Raw genomic sequence first — 24,490 nt, forward strand, 5'->3', positions numbered from 1 at the left:
CTTATGACTTTCCCACGATGCAGATAATACATGTTCCAATACTACAAACTTACAAATCGATCTGTCCCTCATTACCGTGGTACGGAAAGAAGAAAACCCTTTCCCCATCAATACGCTTCAAACTCAGCTCTTACCTTGATCTCCACGCTCTTATCATCCCCATCTCCCACTTCGGCAGAGAAGAACTCCCATCTCTTCACTGTCAACGCTGCATCCCGCTCTCTCGCGAGGGGAGGTTCAAGCATCGTCATTATTTGCTCCACTCGCTCATCTACCGATATGACCCGTTCCGCCGTCGAAGAGGGATCGCGTAGGAAGTAAAGGGATACTGTAGAACCACGCACGAAAGCCGTGCTTGACGAATGCACATTCCGAATGATCAGATGCGTGTCCTTGTAACAGCCCGGAAGGGGTGTCAGAGCAATCATAATGAAATTCTCTTTGAACGGCTCCCATTTCTGAGCGATAAATCTGTATCTAGTATCTGACCCCGGATGTCCACATCCAACTCCAACTCCTTTTCCGAGCCCAATTCGTTTTCTGATGAATTCCGCTTTAAGCTGATCATCGAAAATAGGATAATCAATGACAACCTCCCTCAAATCCTGGGGCAGGGAAAGTAATAAGAAATCTAAGATTGTATGTCTGAACACCCCCTGTTGAGTCCCAGAGGAAGAGGAAGGGGTTGGGGTTGGATAAGTGTAATTGAAGAGATCTGATATTTCCCAAACGAATCGAGAGGTAAGTCGTAGTCTTTCTACAATGGGTAAAGCCTTGATGGATTTTCCTTTGGTCCGATCGAAGACTGGATAAAATTTCTGGAGGGTTTCGGTGGTTCCCACAGAAGGAAGCGAGTCGATGATTAATTCCCGGACGTTAGACAGAGAGGTCAGCTTCCGGTGATTCGTATTTGCATCTGGGTAGGTTGGCTTCCCTACAGTAGAGTGGACTGACAAGATCATCAGCATCAGTGAATACTGCACATCAGTGAATACTGCACATCAGTGAATACTGCAATTGACTTACCGCATATGAGGCTTCGGTGAAGAGACTGACACGACTTACTCTCCTGTCTCCTTGCTGGATACTGCTCTCCTATGACCTCGTCGTACGGAACAATGAAGTCGGGCCAAAGACGGTTCCCAGGAATCTCCTTGTCCTCCGTCACATCAGTCCGATGCGGACCTTCTTCACCGAAGAAATCCTCCTCGATGGCATGGGGCAAGACTCCCCAGAATACACTCTCCGCATTGCGTCTGGTAATTGTCAGACGCCTATACAAAGCGGGATTCAGCAACCCATATAGTATTTTGGAGGTACTCATCAATGCACATAATGTCTAGAGATAATTTTGTGCTTGAAGGATATTACCTATATTCAGATAGATTTCGGGCAAAAGTTTCGACTGGCTCATACTGTTAATTGGACTCGGACCACATCTAGGTGGGTGTGTGTCCAGTATGGATCGACTGCAACATGAATGATCCAGTCATTCCGGTACTCGAAGAGACCTCTCCATTTTTAGGGTATATTTGTACAGCCCATGTGGATCATGGTCTGATCGCCTCCTTTGTTGGGGAGAGCATAAATGGAGTGAGTGAAGTCAGCTTTGCCTCGAGCGACTCGTAGGGGAAATGTAAGAGATCTTACGCATTCAGGCTGCACTGTCTGGGGCGAGTGGTAGGGATGGGCAGCGAATTCATCTGGCCGATTCATGTATGCATCACATGAGGCGCAAAGTTGCTTGCGAGCAAATGCATACGAAGATGACCAACAACGCCGAATTGATCATTCTGTACGCAGTGCCACTTGCCACTAGAGTGCGCCGAACATTCACGAGCTTCTGAAGTATGTCATTCTCTCGTCCGTTATTTCAGTCTCATCCATCATTCATTCCTTTTCCCCTCGAGTTAATTCTTATATCGAACACACAAAGCTTGCGGCTATCCACATCAATCGATAGCCTGATGCACTGCAAGAAGTGAAAGCTAATTCATTGATCCTACATCGAGCATACATCACATCACATTTCAGCTATTCTAGATTATTAGCGAACGGAGAAGGGCAAGAACGGCAAGGCAAGGCGAAAATGGAAGTTGACGGCGACAGGATAACAGACGATGAAAGGATGGATGAAGATCTCGAGCATCAAGCCGGGGCATTGCTTGACGTCGATGGTGATGGAGATGGAGGCGGTGAAGAAGATTATCCGGTGGGAGAGGGAGATGGTATGATGGAAGATTCAGATGGCGACGAGATGATGGGCGATGAAATTCAAGATGATCAAGAATACGAAGTTGCGATGGACGAAGAGAATATAGAACCTACAATCAAACCTGATACCGGGGGTGGCATTACTCAAGGTGACGGAGAAGAAGTGGAAAGTGAACCTGCACCCTTGATAGAAACTCCTGCTATACCATTTGGATCCAGTAATAATACCTCAGACAGTTCTACTCCTCAACCGACTATCTCGCCTTTCCCAGAAACGGCTTCATCAAGCACACAGACCGTGCTGCCTAGACCTCTGGAGAGCCCGGCTCCTGAGACCGAAATGACGCCTGTAGAAGAAGAGGAAGAACAACCTTTCATCAATGATATCAACGGAGATGGCGAGGGCGAAAACGAGGGCGTTTCAGGTGGTGAAGGGAAGGCAGAGGATAGTGATCCTTTATCAGTCACAGCAGACGTATCGTCATCAATAGGAGTGGAAGACAAAGTTAGATCACCTTCGCATGAACCTCAAAAGGTGGCCACTACAGAAGAAGCTTTAGATGTTCTCTCCTCTCACCCGCAACCACAGATATCTAGCGAAATGGCCGTTCAAATTCCTACTGTACCTGGACCGCAGTCATCTACTTTACAGGTTGGCGAGTCTTCCAAGCGTGCCAAGTCTCGGGAACCAACGCCGAATACTGCTTCTCACGAGGACGGGGAACAAGAGCAAGACGAGCCCATCGGTGAAGGCGAAGAGGTCGATGCTGAAGGAGAAGAAGATGATGAACAGGAAGAAGAAGAATACGATATTGATGCTAACTCCCTACCACCGATAATCATCCACTTACCGAACGATCAGGCTAGATACCTCTTCGAGACTTACGAGAACGATCCGGATACTTTGCCTGTATGGCTGAAAGATCGTCAGGCCGAACTTGCAGAAGCTAGTTTGGCTGATGTTTGGCAGGCCATCAGGCTGGAGTGTCAGAAGGAGGGATTAGACAAGAATGGAGCTCTAATCATCGGTGAGAAACAGATGGACCTCAAGATGAATGAGGTATGTCAATCATCATCTCCTGTCCATTCCGCGCTGCTCCGTTCATGCAGTGCTTACCGCTGACATGCGCTCGGGTGATCTGCAGGACGACGTGAACTTGCAATCTATAACCTTCCTCGAGCTCATCTTACTCCATCATGGTTGCGGTCTACCTGAGCCGGTGCAACTGTACCTGTCATGGGAAGAATCCAGGTTCATAACGAGGTTCAATGCTATCCAGGCTGAACTGGACGCTGTTAGGGAGAGAAGCGAAAGCGTACACGCAGAAGAAGAAAAGACGGAGACGGCAGTGGTGCCAGCTGAGGAAAAGAAGGCAGAAGGTGGAGGTGTGAACAACGCAGAGCAATCAGATCCGGACGCAAAGAGACCGCTGGATGACGAGCCAGAGCAGAAGCAGGAAGAAGAGTATGAGGAATATGAAGAAGATGAGTATGTCGAGGAAGAAGAGATCAAATCGCAGCAAGGCGCGTACAGCGAAGTTGAAGAAAAGTATGATCAAGGCAAAGACAGAAGACGAGACCAGCGGGACGGTGAGCCCCCTTTCGTTCTCGTTCTGGAACAGTGGCTGACACATGCAACAGTGAAAGCGCAATATGCTGAGTCGGACGACAATGAAGTAAATACGCGGGATCTCGAAAGGGCTCACCCCAACTGGGCTGCTGCGAGGCAGAAACGTAAGTTCAGCTCAAAATCCCCCGTACAATTGCGTGAATGATCAGCTGATGGACATTTTAGCTACTGATGCATTGCATTTCGAAGGACCAAGTGGGAAGAGATATCTCAATCATGCAGCTGAGGGGCGTCATCAACCTGACACAGATGCCAAAACACCAAAGGAGGCAAATGACGAGAATGACAGTGAGTCAGCCCAATCCGATGTCGGTTTCCGCATTCATGGCTGATGAATGTCCTTTGTAGCTTACGAAGGTGCAGTGGAGTATGACGTAGAAGAAAGGGAAGATGAGCCAGAGCTCGAAGAAGGCCAAGCCCAACGCTGGAGTGACGATGGTGGTGAGTCGACATGAGTTGATAGAAATGTCTTTCACTGACTTATATGTGTTCGATCAGGCGATACCGTTGATGATCCTTCAGATACACCCAGCAAAGGCACTGATACTCAGGACCAAGACAACATGAATGTCAACAACGATACCAACACGACTGTTCCATTACCACTTCCAGTCCCGCTCGATGAGGTGGAAATGCACAGACAGCGACTTGCTGCCGGTGCGATTGACAAACTGCAAGACCTTCGACATGCCGGACTAGGCGAGAATCGAGCTACTGAGTCGCCAACTACCATCGATGGTTCTGCTTTACCTACCCCATATGCTAGTGCCGCACCTACCCAGATCGGAGAAAGCACACAAGATAAAGATACCGTACAAGGTTTCACCGCAGATACACTAGATATCCCAGCCGACGAGATCGAGCTGAAACATCAGAGAGAAAGTGGGATCGTCTCAACATCAGACACGATCCCAGCGAGCGGTGGCGGTATTTCCACACCGGCAATATCGAGTCTTACCCCGTCGGAATTGGGCGAAGCAAGAGAGATAGCTCGTGAAGTGGCGAAACAGCATGTAGATGCTATCCCGGAAGAAGATGAAGCGTTCTCTGAGTTTGTCGAAAGGCTCAATGAGGATGAGGATGCTGGTCAGCTCGAGGTTCCTGGCGGTGGGAATGCGATTGCCATCTCTCCTGTGATCTCGACTGTCGACGATGGGTATACTGAAGAAGGTATGTCCAATTTCCTCTCTTGTTTCACCCAAGTACGATTCATTTGGCTGATCACTCTCCTTTGTGCGTTGGGGGTTATATCGCAGTGTATGATGAATCGGTCTCACACGATACTCAACTAGGTATTGGAAAGGGCAGAGATACAGTCCCTGTGACTCCCTTAGAAATCGCACCAGGAAGTGTGGTAGAAGAGTACTTCGAGGATGAGACCTACGAGAGCGAAGGGGAAGGAACATTGCAAGATGAGAACGAAGATGATCCGACGTATATGCCCCAGCTCGAAGCTGGGTCTACTGAGACCGAGACCGAGGGAAACGATACGTTTAGTATCAACCCGACCGAATCTACCGATGTCCCGTCTACGACTAGCGTAAGCGTTAGTGATATGCGAAGTCCGCTCTCCGGGAAGAGATTCATGGAGGACGAAGACTTGAGTAGTTTTGATGTGGATAGTAAGAGGGCGAAGACAGATACGGTGGGTCCGCTTTCTCGCTCCACACGGCACAACAGTGCGACGGCGCGACCAAAGCTGATGTTGATTGATACAGGCCACCGATTAAGAAGGTCGTGCCTTCACGTTTACAAACTTCAGATCTTCCGTCACGTTAGAAGCACTCCTTTGTTAGAAGAACTCCTTTCATCTCAAGCAAGGCAAACAAGCAGAGCTCAGAAACTCTCAGCCCCGATATCCATAGCAACATAATTGCCCAATCTTCTCGCTTTCGTCTGCTGCATCTGCTTGCCAGGAGATCACGCGTATTGCTTCTTTCCCCTGTGAAGCTTCTTAGCGACTTCTTCAATATTATCGAAACTCGGCCCATCACTCCATTTAGACCTAATATCATATTTTGATTCTACGTGTTGTTACATTCATTCCTCGATCGCATTGTTTATTGTTTATTCTTTACGTTCTCCTTTACGAATACCGACAAATACGACTCGAGCTCATAACAATATCCGCGATGGAGGGGATCTTCTTCATTTCGCCCAGCACATAATCACTACTGCTACAACATCGCTGTGAATTCGATAAAGCTGTTATCAGTCGGCTGCGACTCGGCCTAGGTAAGTCATCAAGTAAGTTCCTTCCCTCTTCCTCTCTCCGTGACTTGACTGTATAAATGTATGGACAGCTCTTCTCTGAGCTGCTTCACCTGACATTCTTTACTCTCGTGAAACAACTCCACGTCATATACAGATAGGCGATGGGAGGTAGGTAGGTAGGTAGTTTCGGTGCTCATGATGCGGCATGCATGTGAATGATCTGTGTATTGGAGATGAAAGAGTCGCGCGAGCTCTATCCGTTGTCTCTCTAGCTCTAATCTCATCCACTAGTTTCATCTACAATTATCCAAGATAAGATTACGTGTACTGCCAGTGCTTTGCTTAGCGCAAGCGATGATCCCATAGATGGATTTGGTCTCCACCTTTACCTGATATGACTCATTTTGCATATACAGACTCTGGCATCTGACTCGCTTGGGCATCAAATGTTATGTATGGCAATTATCAGAAAAGCATAGAAGCTCCACCAAAGGGGACTTTGCGTCACTCCACCCAAGTTACACACCTAGCTCATTTCATTGAATTATCCAGGACCAAGGGCGGAATTCGAGAGGGATGGAGTGAGTTAATCAGAAGTGCAGAGGTTCAGGGTAATCTGATCATTTAAAAAGCTTTTTTATATCCTGACCTCTCAGCTGCAAGGCCACAGCCGCAGAGATTTTACCGATGAAATTATGGTTGGGTTAGGAAGTATGACGCGCCTCGATGCTCTAGATAATCTCTTTTGGCGAGGCTCAGCACTCCGCACTCTGGCCATGGATGGTACTCTTGAAGCTCCACGTAAGATACGTGATATCAATGATGCGCATATGTATATGTATGCTGTGAAAGTTTTCGAAGATAGAAATAAAGAATAAACAAGTTGATTTCTTCTTTCGTCCAAAACATAACAGAACAGAACATAGGAATACGATACGATAGAACGTACATCAAATCCATCAAGCAAGTCAGACACGTTCCGAACGAGATCACTTAATCCCCAGTGTGAGTATGTCTCCGTTCCTTCCTCCTGCACGTCGGTATTCCGGAGTATACGCGTCAAGCTGGGCGTACTGGACAGTACATGCAATGGATCCGAGAATCCGTTAAGAGGGTAGAGTGGGGAAAGGGGACATTGATGGTGCTTTGATGCTTTGATGAGCTCCGACGAGGTCCAGAAAATGGGGGACGTTTGATGGTGCAGCGCAAAGCCGTCCGGCAAAATTTTCGAATCATGTGTATCCTCTGTAGGGCTACTGAAAGATCGACATCGTACTGATACTGGCGTTATTCAATCCAGCGTATTTCAATTGACCAAGGAGCTACCACAACTAGGTGAGTACATGATCACATCTAATTTGGCACTGCTTGCGGTGCGTTCCGTCTGACGACTGACGACTGACAACGATACTCCCATCTAGAAAGCAACACATACCATGTCATTCCGAGCTCCGTTACTTCGAGCGTCCCTCCCCCGCTCGGCTATCCTTTCTAAGCCTCGAGCACTCACCACATCTTCTCGACCCGTCGTTTCCGCCTTAAAGCCTCTCCCCACAGCCTACAGCCAACTCAACAATGTGAGATACCTAAACACCTCGCAAATTGCCCAGCTAGAAGCTTCGAGGGCGGTCGGTGATGGTGGTATCGAAGAGGCTCCTCATAGTGGTATCAACGTGCACAAGCCAACCAGTATGGACTCGTGAGTCATAATGATCTTTCCTTCATCCATGTTCATGTCCATCTTTATCACAGCGGACAGAAGGGGATTCAATCCCTTCTTGCGTCATTGCAATTCAGCATATGAAGGACAACGCTCATGTATGTTTTATCTTGCTCTATATTCGCGATTCGCTACTACACATCACACCTAAATCGTCATTGCTACAACATGATGACGTCTCATTGTCTATCTTCCTGCCTTTCGACTAAATCACCTGATTTAATTCCCAATAATTTCGGTTGAACCGTTCACCAAACACTACACTACGTTTCCGACCCTCCTTTGGAACGCTCAACTCGCTTCAATTGGCCATGGCATGGTCCTTTGAACGCTTGGTTCGTCTCCCCTTGATTCACTTTGACCATTTACACTGATCTGCCAATTATGGTAATTACTCTGATTCTCGACTCTTCCATACGCACTGCCCTCTCATTCATCTCATTCGACGTCTCCTTGTGTGTGACATTCGATCATCTTCCCCTTCTGGTCGCTTTGACCGCTATCATATGACCCTTTCGTCCTGTCCTCCATGGGGTCGCCTCTGGTTTTATGCCTTAACCCCTTTCGGATGATGCTTTTACCGCATCACCGACCGCCGGTACCAACATCCCAACAATCCAAACATCGCCTAAACATCAACTAAAATTGATGATCCGAAACCAAATCACCTTGGACCCTTGAACACGTTTCATCATCGCCCTTGACCTCTCTTCACAACGTCATAATTTCGAATATCAATACGAAATTTTCTTCCTTCTTCACGAATCTATCGTCTGCTTGATGACTCGCTCTGAAAACCTCTAAAACCCCCCACTTCTACTTTTGATCGTTTTCTTCCACTTGATCTTCTTCTGATCTCAATGAACTTCGTTTAAATAACTTCTACTTCTTACGCTACTTCAACTCTATCAAACGGATCTCCATCGAAATCCTTCTGTCTGATCCGGCCGAAATCGACTACATCGCTTTATTGCCATTGAACCCGAAATTTATTACACGGTCGAAAATCCTATTTATCGGCTGCAAATTGGTTCCCCCTTCCCCTTTCTCGTCGTCTTGACTACTCAACGACGAATCTCTTTCTCTGCGGCACTGGATTGACCTCCACGCGGGGCTACTTCGTGTTGACAACAATTTCTTCATTGACTCCATTCTTCATTCATCCAAACATATATCTCTGGACCCCTTTTGGCAATCTTCACAAATACCTTTATCAACCCCTTGACTATCTACGACCTCTTTTCTGCCTTTGGTGTTTGTTCAACCGATTTTCTTCCTTTGTCCCTCGATCGCGATTTCAAAATTGAAACGCTATCGCTTCTGTACCCCGCATCTCCCCTTTATTCATCATCCCTTACTGCGTCGTTGGCCCCTCACGCAATTGCCTTTCCGATACGACTACATCAATCGGTCCTGGTCGATCATCTTCCCCTTTGATATCGGACCTATCGGGTATCGCATTCCAACGACCGCCGTCGCTCCCGACAACTATCGCGATTTACCCAAAACCGTTAACCTTTGTTCGACGTGAAATATATAAACAACGAATTCAACTCGAATCGACTCTGCTCTTACCCTTCAACTCACCTCATTCAACTGGATTTGCCTGGATATATCCTGATCACATCGAACAATCACCATGCACCCTAACCTTCGAACGGTCGCTTCGCCTGCCCTTCCCCCTCTGATACGATTCGGTGGGTCCTCATCCCGAAACTTCGCTACATCCTCATCGTTCACCCGACCTTCCCTTCCTCGCCCGCAACAACCACAATGCACACGCCGTATATCAACTTCGACGCCATTACTCCCTCGTCATACTCTCTTCCGATCATCGAACAAAAATGCTACTTCGATAATACCCTTCCAATTGCAAAATCGTGCGATCGCTACTACTGCCATGGCTCCTACTGGTGCAATGTTCAGTCATCCGCCACCTGAGCCAGGAGCGGATTTCAACGTAGTGATGATTGGTGCCGGTGTGAGCTACCTACTATTCTTTATCGTTAGTGTCGACTAAGCTGATGCCAACATTGTAACGTAGAACATCATGTTCGGTTCAGATGAGGGTCCTTGGAAGTAAGTCATCCATTCTTGCTTGCTACCTTGGGCCGATCATAGCTCATTAGAAGATGAACTGTTTAGCCACTCTTTCCGATTTGAGCACAAGCTTGGTCCCAGACTTAAAGTCACCGCTTTAATCGACCCATCTGTTGCGCGAGCTGAGAAGGTACTCGATGGAAAGAGGCAGTCTTTCGTAGAATCAGCCTACAAGGATACACAAGTATTCAGAACAATCGAGGATTACCATGCTGCCTTGAAGCAATCTAAGACCTCTGACCCTCAGTGAGTTGCCATCACTTCATGCCTGTCACAAACAAAAGCTGACGAGAGAACACAGTGCCATCGTTGTCGGTTGTCCACCAGCATACCGAGGTGGTACTACCAAAGGAACTGATCTCGAGATCAACCTGCTCAAGCTCTTCCCCAAGACCGCTTACTTCATCGAAAAGGTTAGCCAGCTATTTTGAATTTGCATGATTTAGAGCTTAAATAATTTGAACAGCCCGTTGGTACCGGTACCGTAGAAGCCGCTAAGGAAGTCACGGACGCACTCGTCAAGAACGGTAACATCGTTTCCGTTGGTTATATGCTTCGATACCTCCGATGTGTTCAAAAGATGAAGCAGATCATCCACGAGAACAACCTTACCGTCATGGCCACCAATGCTCGATACGTAAGTCGACTATCCCCATTGATTCATGAATTGCTGGCGGCTGATATAGTCCACCCTGTTTAGTCATGTGCCTACGAGGCCATTGCCAAGCCCGCATGGTGGAACAAGGCCATCGACATGGGACCTGTCATTGAACAAGGTACTCACTTCTGTGATCTGTCGAGATACTTCGGTGGTGATGTCGACATCGACAGTGTAGTGTGAGTGTGACCTAAATCTGACGTGTGCAATGTAATGCTTACTCGGTACCGTTCCGCAGCGCCCGATCTGTCGAGTGGTACGAGGAGCCAGGAAGACTTTCTAAAGTCCCCATCGATGAGAGCAAGATCGACGAAGAGCTCCGAATCCCTCGATTGACCTCTGCTGTATGGAAATATTCCAACGGAGCTGTCGGTTCATTCCAACACGCTGTAGCTTTACAAGGAACCGCCTACGCATGTGAATTAGAAGTCTGGGCAGATGGTTCGTTTTATCAAGTATTTGCCAGTGGTAGGACTGCTTTGCTGACCACAATTCCTGTCGTAGGATACCACATGAGACTCGTCGACCCATACCAAAGCCCCACCCTTTACGTTCGAAGACCAGGAGACGACCACGAAGAGCGACACTCCTTCACCGATGACGATCCATTCTTCTCGGAAGTATCCCACTTCATCGACTGCATCGAAGGTGGACCCGATCCCCATATCCTCTCTTCCTTCGAAGATGCCACCAAGACTTACGAGTGAGTGTCAAAAACAAGCTGAAAGTTCGCTAGGATGTGTGCTGATCTAACCTTCGTCCTTCACAGACTCACTTGGGCTATCCGATTGGCTGCTGAAGCTTCTAAATGGCCTCAAGTCAAGGCTTAATTTAGCGCACAACAAACGGACAATATACGATATCAATCAAATTCGCATTGTTTAGCCCACAGTCAAAGTCAACTTAATCTGCAGACAGTCTCATAGCAGCCAAAGCAGAAACTAAGTTTCTTTCGGTCAGATTATCATTTAAAAAGTAACATAGCATATCATCAAATATTATTGCTTCAGGGGTAGTCTGTCTATAGATGGTTGACGTAGCATGTATGAATTACAAAATCGTTGCTGACTGGCCGTTTCATGCTGTCTTATACCTGTCGATTCCCACGAACTCTGGGCTAAGAGGCGAAGCCTTCTGGTCTTCCAACGTTCCAGCTTTCAATTTTTGGTATGTCTGATGTATTGTGACACGCATAAGAATTCTGGCTGAATAAGTAGGCCCGGGACAGTTCAACGGAGCTGGTTGGGACGCGACCCGAGGACATTCGATCCGGACGAGCAGCATGGTGCCTCGAGATGATCGAGATCCGGACTCGCTTGAGGGCCGTAGCAAATCGTTTGTGCCCACCGATCGAGATTGGAATTTGTGAGACTGGGCTATTCCTGAACTCTATTCGGGCTTTGTCCAGCTGTCATCCTGTGAACGGCCGAATATATCAAAGGTCCGAAGCATCCTTGTTTTCCGTTGTTCTGTTCTGAATCATGCTGACTGCCTCACCCCACGAGGAGTACCAATCGAGTCAAATCGAAATTTTGGTGAATGCAGCTCACGGTGTTCAAAGTGCTTTTTTGACTGCGGTAAGTCACCGAAAGGGCTATTACCGCCGCCTCTTGACCTGGGCACGCCGTCGGGAACGAAAAGGGTTCTTATGGGTATCACCCTGAAGATACCGTTATTCTCGGTAGTTGCTGCGGTCTTCCGATCACCTCCACTGCTCAACCGCTCAACCGACCTATGGGTGGTGAATCACGATAGTCAAAAGCCTCAAAAATTCTCGCCGGGGCCAAGCGAGTCTGTGTGGAGGTGTAGCAAAAGCAAATGCTCTTCCATTGTGAAAACACATGTGGGTGGGGGTGGAGGGACCTCTTTCTCTCGGGGATGAAATGTTGTACGTCCGAAATGCATCGTATGGTATGGAAAAGCATGCGATCAGGTCCGGTCATTTGGTTATTTGGCGCCCAACTAAGCTTACTCCATTGAAGTAGTGCTCGTACCTAGCTAGCATGTCATTCGCTGGCACTGCTGGGACTCCAAGCCTGAGGATCATTTTGGTCGATCGCCGCTATAAAATTTTGGGTCTGAGTGAAGTACGACTCGGAAATGTAACCAAGCATACTTGGCTCATGTCATCGTGGTCATTATTCTGCCCGAAAGAGATCTGGTGGGGATGAAATGGAGTCCTCGATACAGAACACGATCATCTGGTCTGTTGGATTGATTTCTTTCCATTGAAACATACCGATATAAAGACGCGGGACCATGAGTTCGATTGCGACGCCGTTAATTTCGGAGAAGGAACCGCATCTACCGCATGAAAAAACCCAATAAACGAGCTAAGTGGCTTGCTTGCCCGCTTAAAAGCTAAGCGGAAGTATTGTGCGGTGTTTGAAAACGATCGTCCACATGCGGCATTCCATTCATTCGAGGATGTTTTCGCATAAACAAAAGGTCACATGTTGTGAGATTTAGGTGAAAATCTCGATTTCTCTCGTTATTCTGCCTAGGCGATTGAGACCGGTTATGATTTTGAGCCTGTACAACCGAAGAGATGACTCAGACAAACAGATTTCAAAAGTCTAAACGAGACTAAAAAACAGAAAACAGGCTCCGTGCCGAGCTAAACCAAGCCAAGCGAATGTACGTTGGGATGTACGACCCTTTTTGAACGAAGAAGAGACCCATCGTGAATTGGGAAACGGATGGTTCTCCGAAGTCGTCCTCCTCTGCTGCCCCTTGGCCCCGGAGAGGGAGTCTTTCTAAGCCCCAGTTCAGGTCGATCGTTTTCGTTTGACAAATCTAGGCGTATGACTTCGCTTTTTTCCCCTCTTCATCTTCCTCTTGCTCAGGCACAAGACAGATAATTTCCTTTGTTTTGAAAGGTTTGCGGTACGCGACCAGAACCAAAACTTGACTTGACTTTTATCGTTACCCGGATGAGTCGCATGATCACATCCCTCATCAGATCAATCGATCAATCAATCACAAAGGACTCCCTTTGATTCCCCCACTAGACCATTAGCCGCCATCACGTCCCCCTCGTCCAAAAATAAAACTATATAAACAACCATTTCTTAGCTGGATTCTCAAGCCCCTCTCACTTTTTTCTCCATCCTTCAAACTAGCGAATCAGTCCATCGCTAATTACTAACCCATTACACCAAAGTGAGTAACCCTACATGTTCTTCTGTTCTGAAAGCCCCGTATCCGTACACGAACACTCAGCTGACGATAGCTCAATATTTCTCCCCACCCAGTCTTAATTCCCTTTCTTAGCAGTAAATAGTCACAGTCAGGTTCAACGCGATGCCAGGTGGTGCAACTGTCTTGGCGGCGGCCACTAACCCAGACCGGGTAGAGGCTCCCGTAACCTTGAAGGCGTACATGCTATGTGTTTTCGCTTCGTTCGGTGGTATCTTCTTCGGGTGAGTAGGCTTAACGTCAACTATAGTTCTAGCGCGACCATGGACAATTCAAGGGGCTAATCTGGCTTACCTCCTACCAGTTACGACTCCGGTTATATGAACGGTGTCTTGGGAATGAACTACTTCATCAACCTCTACACTGGTATCCCTATCCCCGCTTCCGACGCCTCTCAAGCTGTGAAAGACGCTTTCACCCTCCCATCATGGCAAAAATCCCTCATCACTTCCATCCTTTCCGCCGGTACTTTCTTCGGAGCCATCATCGCTGGTGACTTGGCTGATTACTTCGGTCGACGAATCACCATCATCTCCGGATGTGCTGTGTTCATCGTTGGATGTGTCCTTCAAACCGCTTCCAAGGGTCTTGGTCTCCTCGTAGCTGGTCGAGTGGTCTCTGGTTTCGGTGTCGGTTTTATTTCAGCTATCATCATCTTGTACATGTCTGAGATTGCCCCCCGAAAAGTCCGAGGAGCTATCGTATCAGGATACCAATTCTGCATCACCATTGGTCTTCTCTTGGCCTCTTGTGTATGTTACGCCACCCAGAACAGAACCGACACCGGGTCTTACAGAATCCCAATCGCCATCCAATTCGCCTGGGCTATGATCCTTGGTACCGGACTTTTCCTTCTTCCTGAATCACCAAGATGGTACGTCAAGCACGGCAAGCTCGATCAAGCTACCAAAGCTCTCTCCCGAGTCAGAGGTCAACCTCAAGATTCCACTTACATCCAAGAGGAGATCGCCGAGATCATCGCCAACCACGAATACGAGACCGAGCTCATCCCATCTCAGACTTACCTCGGATCATGGGCAGCCTGTTTCAGCGGTTCCATCTCCAACCCTCAATCCAACTTGCGAAGAACTCTCCTCGGTATCTCCCTTCAGATGATGCAACAATGGACCGGTGTCAACTTCATTTTCTACTTCGGTACCACCTTCTTCAAGGACCTCGGAACCATCTCCAACCCATTCTTGATCTCCCTGATCACCACCTTGGTCAACGTGTGCTCCACTCCCTTGTCTTTCTGGACCATCGAGCGATTCGGTCGACGACCTCTTTTGGTCTACGGTGCCTTGGGAATGTTCATCTGTGAATTCATCGTCGGTATCATCGGTGTCGCCAAGCCCGGGGACTCGTCCGTCGTCAAAGCGCAGATCTCGTTCATCTGTATCTACATCTTCTTCTTCGCTTCAACCTGGGGACCTGGTGCCTGGGTATGTATCGGCGAGATCTTCCCCATCCCTATCCGATCTCGAGGCGTCGGTCTCTCGACTGCTTCCAACTGGTTCTGGAACTGTATCATCGCGGTCATCACCCCTTACATGGTCGGTACCGATCAAGGTAACTTGGGCTCCAAAGTCTTCTTTATCTGGGGTTCCACTTGTGTCATTTGCTTCATCTACGCCTATTTCCTCGTATGGGGTGAGCTTCTTCTTTCCTATTCCTCCCTATACCATATCGCTTCTCTCTAAGTTCTTGTAGGCATCGCTGACGTTGAGTTCCCCCTCAGAAACCAAGGGTCTTACTCTGGAGCAGGTCGACCGCATGATGGAAGAATGCGGATCTCCTCGAAAATCTGCAGGTTGGAAGCCTCATTCCACCTTCGCCGCCGAGATGGGTCTCACCCAAGACGGAAAAATGCCCGTTTCCACCCATGAGAAGATCGGCCACGAGCAACATGATGTCGCCAACTCAGCCCCTATGCCAGCTACTGCTGTCTAAGCGGGTCACGGCGAGATAGGTCGATTGGCAAGCAATGATAATGGGAACAGGAAGGGAAGGAGGAATTGTCTGACCATACTAGTCCCTATATCCAACATCTATAATACATCTAATTCTGGTAGTCACACATATTCTGGCTTACTCTTCACTCTTTCCTATTGATTTTGACGAGGTGTATCGAGGTATTTGGACAAATATTATATGATTTTCGAAGCATGTATCCTGGATCTTGCCAAAAATCCGAGCCGAGGTTAAAGGGCGGAATCTGCCACTCACCCAGATCAAGGGCCACGCACGTGGGAGAGATCGTTTTGTTCTTTCGTTCAACGGTTCAAAGGCAATGACGTTCTTGCATCTTGTTGTCTGCTAGCATAGAGGTTACACGAACGATCGGTGTGCTCTCAAAGACAAGAACACGGACATCGTCACGCAGCCTGTACCATTCACCCAGTCATTACCTATCCGGCGACAAGCATATCTGAAAAAAGGATCTTTCCCGCGCTCCGAGCTGAGTCAGTACAACGAAATCGACGTCAAAGTGTCGTCAATAACAGATACTTTCTGTGAGTTTTTTATACTGTATTTTCGTGACATTTTATGCACGTTCGGCGTTGGTCATATGGCATATGGGAAGGCCTTGATGGGACACAGCACCCATGGACACTTGATGAAGTGACTGAGAAAGACCACTGACAATCTGGGATATTTTCAAATTCACCCGTAGTGATAGCCTTCCTATTTGGACAATCTCTCACGGTGTCGTTCTTCAACCCATTTCGGCGGGCTCGAGTGGAGCGCGAGGAGGGGAAGATCCTCATTCAGGTGAAATGGGGTCGTGAGAGGTGAGTCGCTGGATTGATAGTGACCGGACATCCTCTGGCAAGAGCAATATGGGAAGAGGGGAAGTCAGGCGGAAAAGGTGGATTAAAGATAGAATCAGGCGGAATGAGGGTAAACGGGATGGATGTAGGGCGGATGGGCTGGTGTGATTTGGCGCGTGTCAGGTCAGCTAAGGAAGCGAGTGGGTCATATGGGAAGCAGATGAGCCGGATCTCACCTGATTGGTTTGAGCAGGTGTAGTTGGGGCTAGGGTGGATCGAGGGTTCGAAGGTGCAGGAGTAGTCATGAGCGCGTAGATTGGAGGGTGAAAATCAGTTGTGAACAGGCGGTATGGGTTCAAGCACGATAACCAGGAGGAGGGGACACGAATGTGCAAGGCGAGGGCGACCAGGTCCAGGGTGACCAGAACAAGGGGAGAAGCAGACTTCCTGCTTTCGGGACTGGCTCTGACTGGCAGATATATCGGATGTCAACCATACCCGTATATGTAGCTGACTTTAAATGCGCCCTTCCGATGGTAATGACAGATTCAACATCCCTATCCCCTCTCCATCGCTTACTCCCTTATCCACACTCCTCGCAACCCTATCTTCTCAGACCGGTCTACCGCTCGACCAACTAAAACTCATATACAAAGGCGCCGTGCTCAAAGACCCCTCGCTCACTCTCTCTTCTTACGGGATCGACGACGGCTCTACCCTAGTTCTGATCGGTAAAGGGGGAGACGTTCCTGCTCCCACTTCAACCTCAAATTCCACTTCCACCAAACCCAACGGCGTTGGTGTTCCAATCAAGAAGAAGGTGGTGCAGCCTGAGACAGACCAAGAATCCGTCTTGGTAGAATGGATAAATCACCTAGTGGACAATTTACTCCAACCTCTCATACCCTCGATATTGACGTTCATCTCGCAAACCCATCCGAACGCTACGAATCGACCCAAAGTCATACCTAAATTCGAAGTGCTCCAAAAGGAACATGCGCGATTAAGTGAGACGCTTCTGAAGGCGCTACTGGATCTTGATGGGGTAAATATAAATAACAGTGAATGGAATGATGCGCGCCAGGCTAGGAAAATGGGAGTTAAGCAGATCCAGGGAGAGCTGAATAGGGTCGATGAAGCCTGGGGCGAAAGGAAGCGGATCGGCGGATAGGTAGTCTAGTCTTATTGGCTTTGCCATAGATAGACAGATAGATAGAAAAGTACTCCATGACGACTCGTTCGGCCGTCTTTCTTGATAGCATGATGCTCTATGAATGACATGGACGCATCTTTGAGGTGTCAGAAAAGCTGCATTATGGTCTGGGCTTGACTCTATCTGACAAGCTCTTACGATATGGCTTTCATGGCTTGGAACAGTTACTCGTACGAATCATCAGTCTTTCGTGTATCAGGTCAGCGATGATGGCGGAGGCCTGCTTTACCAATTTGAATCTAATATATGCATGTTTGGGTATAGTTGGATGACGAGTTGAATCTGCGGAAAGTCTCGCCCTTTTCCTTTCCTGATCTTGTATAGACAGACAGGTTTAATACCTATATGTTTGAACCGGAAGAGACAGCGATGATATGAGATGTGATGAATCGACACAATGACGAGGTTTATGACCTTTCACAGTCAGATATCAGTTCATCCTCCAAATGTATTCAACGATTTCGGGGGACAGCTTACATTTTGTACACCATCTTTGATTTTATCGGTTCATTGCCTACCACCTCGTACTCAATCTCGATATCTAGATCCCGGTTATTTCGCGAGTTGGGTGCGCAAGTTAATTGACCTTGGATCGTTTCTCCTTCCTGTATGGGTTTTTCACCTGCTCGTCAGCATCTTTCTTGTGGGCGTCTGGAACGCAAGTGACTTACCGATACGGTGAGTGTCTCAGGGGTGTAGAAAACGGTTTGTTTCCAATGCGTATACTACGTCGTGATCATCAGACAAATAAAACCAGCAAAGGGTCAGGAGAGGGATAGGGGAACCGGCTTACCTTGGCTTGAGGACCGGTGGAGAAATTTATGGGTTTGTGGCAACATGAGAAGGAGATGTCGAACCAACCGAGGAAAGCATGGACATCTATATAGTCGTGTTAAGTCAGCTGATCTGACCCAGCAGGAGAGTAGGAAGGGGATCAGCGATCTTACAGTCGTTTCGGGTGGCTTTGAGTTGGAAAGGGACCTTGAAAGCCAGGTCCTCCTTGGTCACTGTGTTGATATCGATATGTCTGATCGCGCATGGGTGGGATACGACTGATTTGAGCTCGACACAATCAACCAAGGGCTCCTTGAGGGCGATCTCCTTGATGCATGAGTAATCGAAGCCGTAGACGTCATCCCAGTCTGCAAAAGTTGATCGCAAACGCGTTAGCAGCGGTCACAGGAATGCGGATTTAGTATGCACACAAAGCAGGACTGAGAACCCACAGTTGATCTTTTCCTCCTTGTAGTCTTGGTCCTCAATGGCAGCCAAGAAGATGGTGGCTTTGTCAGGGAAAAGCAGACCGTTAGGAGCCAGGTATTTGTCTCGTGCAAGGAGGACAGTGTCGAGCATAGACTCGTAGAGAAGGAAGTATCCCATCCACTGTGAATACATTAAGCGTGGATCAGCTTCAGCTTGCACCTCTATTCTCGCGTCTGAAAGTCGCAGGAGCATTGAAAGCTGTATCAAGGCTACTTACCTCGGAAATGATAATGTCAACTTGTTTGACGGGTAATTCCACATCTTCCAACTTTCCTTTCAACAAGACGATTTCTGCGAGATATGGCTACGCATGAGCGACGATACATCTCAATGGGAGACGAGGTGATCGATGCGCAAAGATAAAGCATGAGTAGACGTACGATCTTTGGAGAAACCATTGGCTCGAACAATCTTCTCAGCTTGATCAAGGATATTCGACATATCAATACCAATGACCAACTTGGCACCTGCCTTTGAGGCGAACATCGATAATATACCAGTACCGCAGCCGACCTAGCCAGAGCATCAACAAGATCAGCTCAAGTCGAGGCCTTCCACTTCCGCTAGTGGATACATGTTGAAAGACACTTACATCTAGGACGGTCTTTCCCTTGAACAGATGCGGGTTCTGCATTATGGCGTTTCGGTAAGAAAGCGTTCGGACAGAGTCCTTCAACATCTCTTCGTGGATACCTGTTAGATCACCACAATCAGCTCACTTCTCTTCTGACGACCGACATGTCTGAGAGGCGGCTAGATGGCACAGGTTCAAGATGAGTATTGTAGAGGGAGACTTACCGAAGTGAGCGTAACTTATAATGGAAGGGGGTTGGTTGTTAGCTTGACATCGCGCAATCCCGACACACATGCGAGCTTACCTGTCAGCATAGCTACGGGGTAGAAGAAATACAATCGATCAGCTGAAGCTCAGACTTGACTTGTGCGGACAGGTCATGAAGTGATGTTCACTCACTAGTCCCTCGAGGTCATCTCTCCTACAGGAGGTAAGCCTTGAGTAGCGGAATCTTGGGCGGCCGGAGACATGTTGATCACTTCTGAACAGACCTTGGGGTGGCGAAATATGACAGGCGGTAGGAGTGCTACTCGAAGATTAGACTGTTCAGAGAAGGGAGATGCAATGCTCCTTCTTTCGTAGGGGATATCTAGTTGAAATGCTGCCTTTCGCAGGAATGCTGCACCCAAAATACCAAAATAAAATCGTTGACTTCCAGAAATTCAACGCAGGCCACGTTCAGGCACAATATGCTGGCGTACCGTTAATACATGTGGCATTTTGACTCGGCCGTTCAATAGCGATCCATATATCTCATTCATTTATGTATGACTACAACCGATCTGCTTCCCGTGCATATAAGTTCAAAGGGAGACCTACAACTCTCCACAAGGTATTGACCTCTTCGAAAGAGTACCCTATCATCTCCTTCCAGCTGGTCGGGGTCTGGCAAACCCACCACCGCCGCCACCTGGCGAATTGACTCTCGGGCCGAACGCGTCAAATGCTCGTCGTATATTATCTTTACTATCCCCTTCATCTGCCCCTTCTACAGGTGTGATAGGTCCGCTTGCAGGCAATGGAATCTGCGTGGCTGATCTAGCGGGAACATTCAATGGTCGGGGTCGACCGAATGCTCCGCCGATCGGGGCGCCGAAGGGAGCTGCTTGAGCCGTGGAGCTTGAGGTAGAGGTAGCATTACCGAAAGTCCGAGCTGATGTGGAGCTTGGGGTGGGCAGTGAGCTGGAATGAGTAGGCTTGGTAGGTGGTAAAGCTGATTTTAGCTGAGTATCGTTGAGGTCATTTGGATCGGAAGTTTCGAGCTAGATCATGATCAAGGGGATCAGCTATACATGCTCAGCAGATATAAAAGACAAACAGACAGCCAGGATGAGGGAGACTCACCTTTCCTACTATATCCACGTCTGCCTTGTCCATCGCGTCCTGTCGGACACTTCTCGTACTGGTAGAGTAGATCATCCTGTATTTGACAGGCGAAGAAGGTGGGCAAACGTAAACAAAGATCACTCTTCCTTTACCACCCGCATCTCCGACAGGAGCAGCTTCGGCCGGCGATTGTTCTGGTTGTTCATCTTGCTTCTTCTCCGTCTCTTCGGCATCATCGGTTCCTTCTCCGGCCTCTTTGGCCTCGACCTTGTCCTTCTCACCTTCGCCGTCTTCGGCTCGAGGGGCATTCGACATCGGCACATTCCTCACTCCGCCTGCAGTAGCTTGAAAAGTGTTTCTCTGCTCGGCCAACTTCGCCGGAGCTTTCACGGTAGGCGCAGCAGAGGGAGGGGTAGGGTATGAGTAGAATACGTATGAAGGTGATTTTGTGGGTATTTTGGAGGATAACTGAGCAGGTGTAGCTGATTCGGAAGTGACCAAACTAAGAGAGCTCGTTGAGGTTGCGGGAATCTCCTGTCGAAAATAACGAGTTCAATCAATTTTCGAATTGACACGATCAGCAGAGACAGAGCTTGGTACATGATTGTATTGCAGATACTCACAAGAACGACAACCCAACCTTCGTCACTCCTTTTAGCCACTTTCTTCAGAGCGTCTTCGACACCTGCTCCCCAGTCCATCTTGCCTCCTAGTCCCACCACGACTTTACGTCGTCTAGCTTCGGTCTCAGGATCGAGTGCCGCTCGTTTCGCTTCGGCAGCTTCGGCTTCCCGTACTTCAGCTAAAGCAGCTTCGGAAGCTGAGAGCGGTGGTGGAGAGGCAAGGTGATTCAGATGTGCGGTCAACGCTGTCGGTGTGAGGTCTTTCTACTCATGATCAAGTCACCCGGTACGATACGAGTCAGCATGAATATGGGTAAGAGCCTGACGGGAAAAGGGGATCAAGGATGATTAGATGAACATACTATTGAGGTAGCGAACCAATCGTGTTTGAAGTTGTTGGCTCCTAACGCTTTGAGAAGACCTGATCTTGAAGACGCTTGAAGCATCTTCGCTCGAACCTATGTATACATATGTCATACGTTAGAATATCGAAACGGAGGTTGTGTACATTGATATACGCATCGTTGCAGAAAACTCGCAAGGGGTAAATGTCAACTCACACCAGCATCGTCCGGTACGAAGGTGATCATCATCCATTCGTAGCTGCCTCCATCCTTGGTGTCCAACCTGTATGCGAAACTTGCGGGTGTCTTGGTGGAGGGCAAAGTGTCAGGCAAGAGCGCGATATCGTCCTTGTACGTCGATTTGGGTTTTACAGTCGTCAGGTGGGTGTATGATTCTATCATGTACCGTCACGATATCAATTCAAGAGCTCCATCACTGATGCGATTGCCGTCTTCTTCAATAGCCCAGTGATCGATTTTACTCACCGCCTTCAATGGTAAACACCAGCGCTCGGACGTCTCCCGCATCGTTTCGCGCCGACGAGAAAGCTGAAGTGAGCGTAGGGGGGACTTTGATACCGGATGGCGCGGACATGATGGCAGAGGCTACTGAGACCAGATAGACCTCTTTTCGCAGTCGGACTTGATGAAATAAGGTGACTTATAGCCCACTTTGCGGAGGGATGGGTAGATTCATGGGACACGCCAAGGGAGAGTGGTCTGTCGTCAGCATGGTGGTGTGCGCCGTTGTCGTTGCAGGGGGAGATATCAGGCACGGTTGTACGGTTGTACGGTTGATCTCGGACAAGTTGGTGAATGACGTCGTACGAAAAATAAAAATATCAACGACAAGGAGCGTTGTTACACAACTATATCAAGCTCATATTCCTGGTCGTTCCGTTATATCTCTCTTCCTTCTGCACATTGGGCGATACCTTTCCTACAATCTGACTCGCGCCCGATCCTTTGACCGACCGACAGCACTTGACGCGATACACGATGGCACCCAACGCACCACAACACATCTTGATAATAGGTGGAGGGATTTGCGGAGTCTCAACCGCCTATTTCTTAGCCACCCATTCAGCTCGAGCAGCAAGTACCAAAATCACCTTACTCGAAGGGACCAAGGTAGCTGCTGCTGCGTCTGGGTACTCTGGTGGATTCTTAGCTAAAGATTGGCACGGTAGCGCTACGGCCGATCTGAGTGCTATGAGTTATGATCTCCATGCGGATTTGGCTAAGCAGTTCAATGGGAAAGAAGAATGGGGTTATCGGACGGTCGATACGCTCGTGAGTGCGCGCTCATGAACATCATATCCAATTCCAACTCTATCGTTTCACACCTTGCGTTCCTTGAGGTATCATGTTACTGCTTCTTCAGAAAGCAGCCTGTCTCGCTTGAAGGTCCTGCCAGGCTCGCTTTAGCTAATCAACCCAATCTCGCCACTGGATCAATAGTCAATCGAGACAGACGCTACCCGAAAATCCAAGAAATCTTCTCCACTACCATGGCTGGCTGACGGTCTGGTCCATTCCTCGAGATCGTTGGGTTCGCATTCAACTACCGCTCAAGTACATCCACGACTATTCACCGAGTTCTTCACCAAGAAATTCCTCGAGCAACCTTCTACCGAACTGAAAATCGGTACGGCAACTTCGTTGACCCTTGACCAAGCAAATCAAACTCCAAAGTCGGTCAGTTATACATCGGAGAACGGGGAGAAGCAGGAGCTGGAGATAGATCAATTGGTTATTGCGGCTGGACCGTGGACGGGCAAGTTGTCAGAACAATTGTTGGGCAATAAAATTGGAGGCAAATTGGCTGTACAGGGCCATAGAGCCCACTCGATCGTACTGAAGACTCAGCAACAGTTGTCAGCTACGTGCTTATTCACTAGTATGACTATGGCAGACGGTAGTGCGGGTGAACCGGAAGTGTATGCTAGACCGGATGGTGAGCGTTCCTGCTAATTATCGTACTCCTCGATGTTCCCATCGAAAGATAGGCTGACGGATTTGGATGTTCCGTCCGATTGATAGGCACTACCTATATGTAAGCAGTGTTTCCGACCAACAGACCAACAGACGTCGTTTCGTCTCGCTACGCCTTACTCTCAACCTCCACTCTGTCCTTTCTGGAATATGATTTCCTCACTGATTAACTTCTCCCTAGATGCGGTGCAGGAGACGATGAACCCCTTCCACCGACCGCCGCCAAAGTCTCACCCTCCCAATCAGCCATCAAGAAGTTACATAAACAAGCTGAGGCCCTCTCGAGCGTGTTCACCCCTGAGGAAAAAGTCGAAGTTGTCGCTGAGCAAGCCTGTTACTTGCCGATCGCGGATCGTGGAAGACCGCTAGTAGGTAAAGTCCGAGGTGTCGAGGGTGTCTTTGTTGGGTCTGGGTGAGTTTCCCCTTCCTCCTTCTCCCTTTCTACTTGCTTCTTGTACTGCAGAGCCCAGAATGAAAAGCCATCAAAAGACCATCAAGCTAATGATGTTTTGGCGTTTTTGACGTTTGGCGAATTTAGATTGTCCTGTTGGGGTATCACCCAAGGTCCAGGTACGGGCAAAGTATTGGCTGAATTGATTTTGGAGGGTAAAGTGAGATCTGCCGATATCTCCAAACTTGCGCCTTAA

General features: G+C 48.3%; 9 protein-coding genes across 9 annotated transcripts; 6 read left to right on the top strand and 3 right to left on the bottom strand.

The window, feature by feature from the left end:
• Nucleotides 1–107: 107 nt before the first annotated feature.
• I303_103586 (uncharacterized protein) lies at nt 108–1,324 on the bottom strand (the record flags this gene model as incomplete). Its single annotated transcript, XM_018406927.1, has 2 exons — nt 108–949; nt 1,066–1,324. 2 exons carry the CDS (start codon nt 1,322–1,324, stop codon nt 108–110), a joined length of 1,101 nt encoding a protein of 366 aa, XP_018263735.1.
• Nucleotides 1,325–2,089: 765 nt separating this feature from the next.
• On the top strand, nt 2,090–5,574 carry I303_103587 (uncharacterized protein; the record flags this gene model as incomplete). The annotated part of the gene is made up of 8 exons (XM_018406928.1): nt 2,090–3,274; nt 3,360–3,804; nt 3,856–3,948; nt 4,010–4,132; nt 4,193–4,285; nt 4,343–5,014; nt 5,101–5,489; nt 5,563–5,574. The coding sequence occupies 8 exons, from the start codon at nt 2,090–2,092 to the stop codon at nt 5,572–5,574; spliced, it is 3,012 nt and encodes a 1,003-aa protein (XP_018263736.1).
• A 1,920-nt stretch (nt 5,575–7,494) lies between these two features.
• Nucleotides 7,495–7,761, top strand: I303_103588 (uncharacterized protein; the record flags this gene model as incomplete). Its single annotated transcript, XM_018406929.1, has 1 exon — nt 7,495–7,761. The coding sequence occupies one exon, from the start codon at nt 7,495–7,497 to the stop codon at nt 7,759–7,761; it is 267 nt and encodes an 88-aa protein (XP_018263737.1).
• Nucleotides 7,762–9,417: 1,656 nt separating this feature from the next.
• I303_103589 (uncharacterized protein) lies at nt 9,418–11,366 on the top strand (the record flags this gene model as incomplete). The annotated part of the gene is made up of 9 exons (XM_018406930.1): nt 9,418–9,759; nt 9,823–9,857; nt 9,924–10,124; nt 10,180–10,291; nt 10,345–10,515; nt 10,579–10,715; nt 10,775–10,977; nt 11,041–11,239; nt 11,306–11,366. 9 exons carry the CDS (start codon nt 9,418–9,420, stop codon nt 11,364–11,366), a joined length of 1,461 nt encoding a protein of 486 aa, XP_018263738.1.
• A 2,473-nt stretch (nt 11,367–13,839) lies between these two features.
• Nucleotides 13,840–15,684, top strand: I303_103590 (uncharacterized protein; the record flags this gene model as incomplete). Its single annotated transcript, XM_018406931.1, has 3 exons — nt 13,840–13,958; nt 14,039–15,384; nt 15,473–15,684. The coding sequence occupies 3 exons, from the start codon at nt 13,840–13,842 to the stop codon at nt 15,682–15,684; spliced, it is 1,677 nt and encodes a 558-aa protein (XP_018263739.1).
• Nucleotides 15,685–16,024: 340 nt separating this feature from the next.
• I303_103591 (uncharacterized protein) lies at nt 16,025–17,676 on the top strand (the record flags this gene model as incomplete). The annotated part of the gene is made up of 4 exons (XM_018406932.2): nt 16,025–16,045; nt 16,118–16,247; nt 16,409–16,526; nt 17,052–17,676. 4 exons carry the CDS (start codon nt 16,025–16,027, stop codon nt 17,674–17,676), a joined length of 894 nt encoding a protein of 297 aa, XP_018263740.2.
• A 515-nt stretch (nt 17,677–18,191) lies between these two features.
• On the bottom strand, nt 18,192–20,025 carry I303_103592 (uncharacterized protein; the record flags this gene model as incomplete). Its single annotated transcript, XM_018406933.2, has 11 exons — nt 18,192–18,323; nt 18,390–18,443; nt 18,512–18,597; nt 18,666–18,860; nt 18,945–19,101; nt 19,199–19,272; nt 19,362–19,494; nt 19,574–19,674; nt 19,780–19,793; nt 19,860–19,871; nt 19,955–20,025. The coding sequence occupies 11 exons, from the start codon at nt 20,023–20,025 to the stop codon at nt 18,192–18,194; spliced, it is 1,029 nt and encodes a 342-aa protein (XP_018263741.2).
• Nucleotides 20,026–20,415: 390 nt separating this feature from the next.
• On the bottom strand, nt 20,416–22,443 carry I303_103593 (uncharacterized protein; the record flags this gene model as incomplete). The annotated part of the gene is made up of 6 exons (XM_018406934.1): nt 20,416–20,817; nt 20,900–21,415; nt 21,505–21,768; nt 21,867–21,962; nt 22,065–22,243; nt 22,335–22,443. 6 exons carry the CDS (start codon nt 22,441–22,443, stop codon nt 20,416–20,418), a joined length of 1,566 nt encoding a protein of 521 aa, XP_018263742.1.
• A 404-nt stretch (nt 22,444–22,847) lies between these two features.
• On the top strand, nt 22,848–24,490 carry I303_103594 (uncharacterized protein; the record flags this gene model as incomplete). The annotated part of the gene is made up of 5 exons (XM_018406935.1): nt 22,848–23,141; nt 23,310–23,805; nt 23,892–23,904; nt 24,025–24,255; nt 24,382–24,490. 5 exons carry the CDS (start codon nt 22,848–22,850, stop codon nt 24,488–24,490), a joined length of 1,143 nt encoding a protein of 380 aa, XP_018263743.1.

Source organism: Kwoniella dejecticola, chromosome 4 (assembly GCF_000512565.2).
Source record: "Kwoniella dejecticola CBS 10117 chromosome 4, complete sequence".
NCBI lineage: Eukaryota > Fungi > Basidiomycota > Tremellomycetes > Tremellales > Cryptococcaceae > Kwoniella > Kwoniella dejecticola.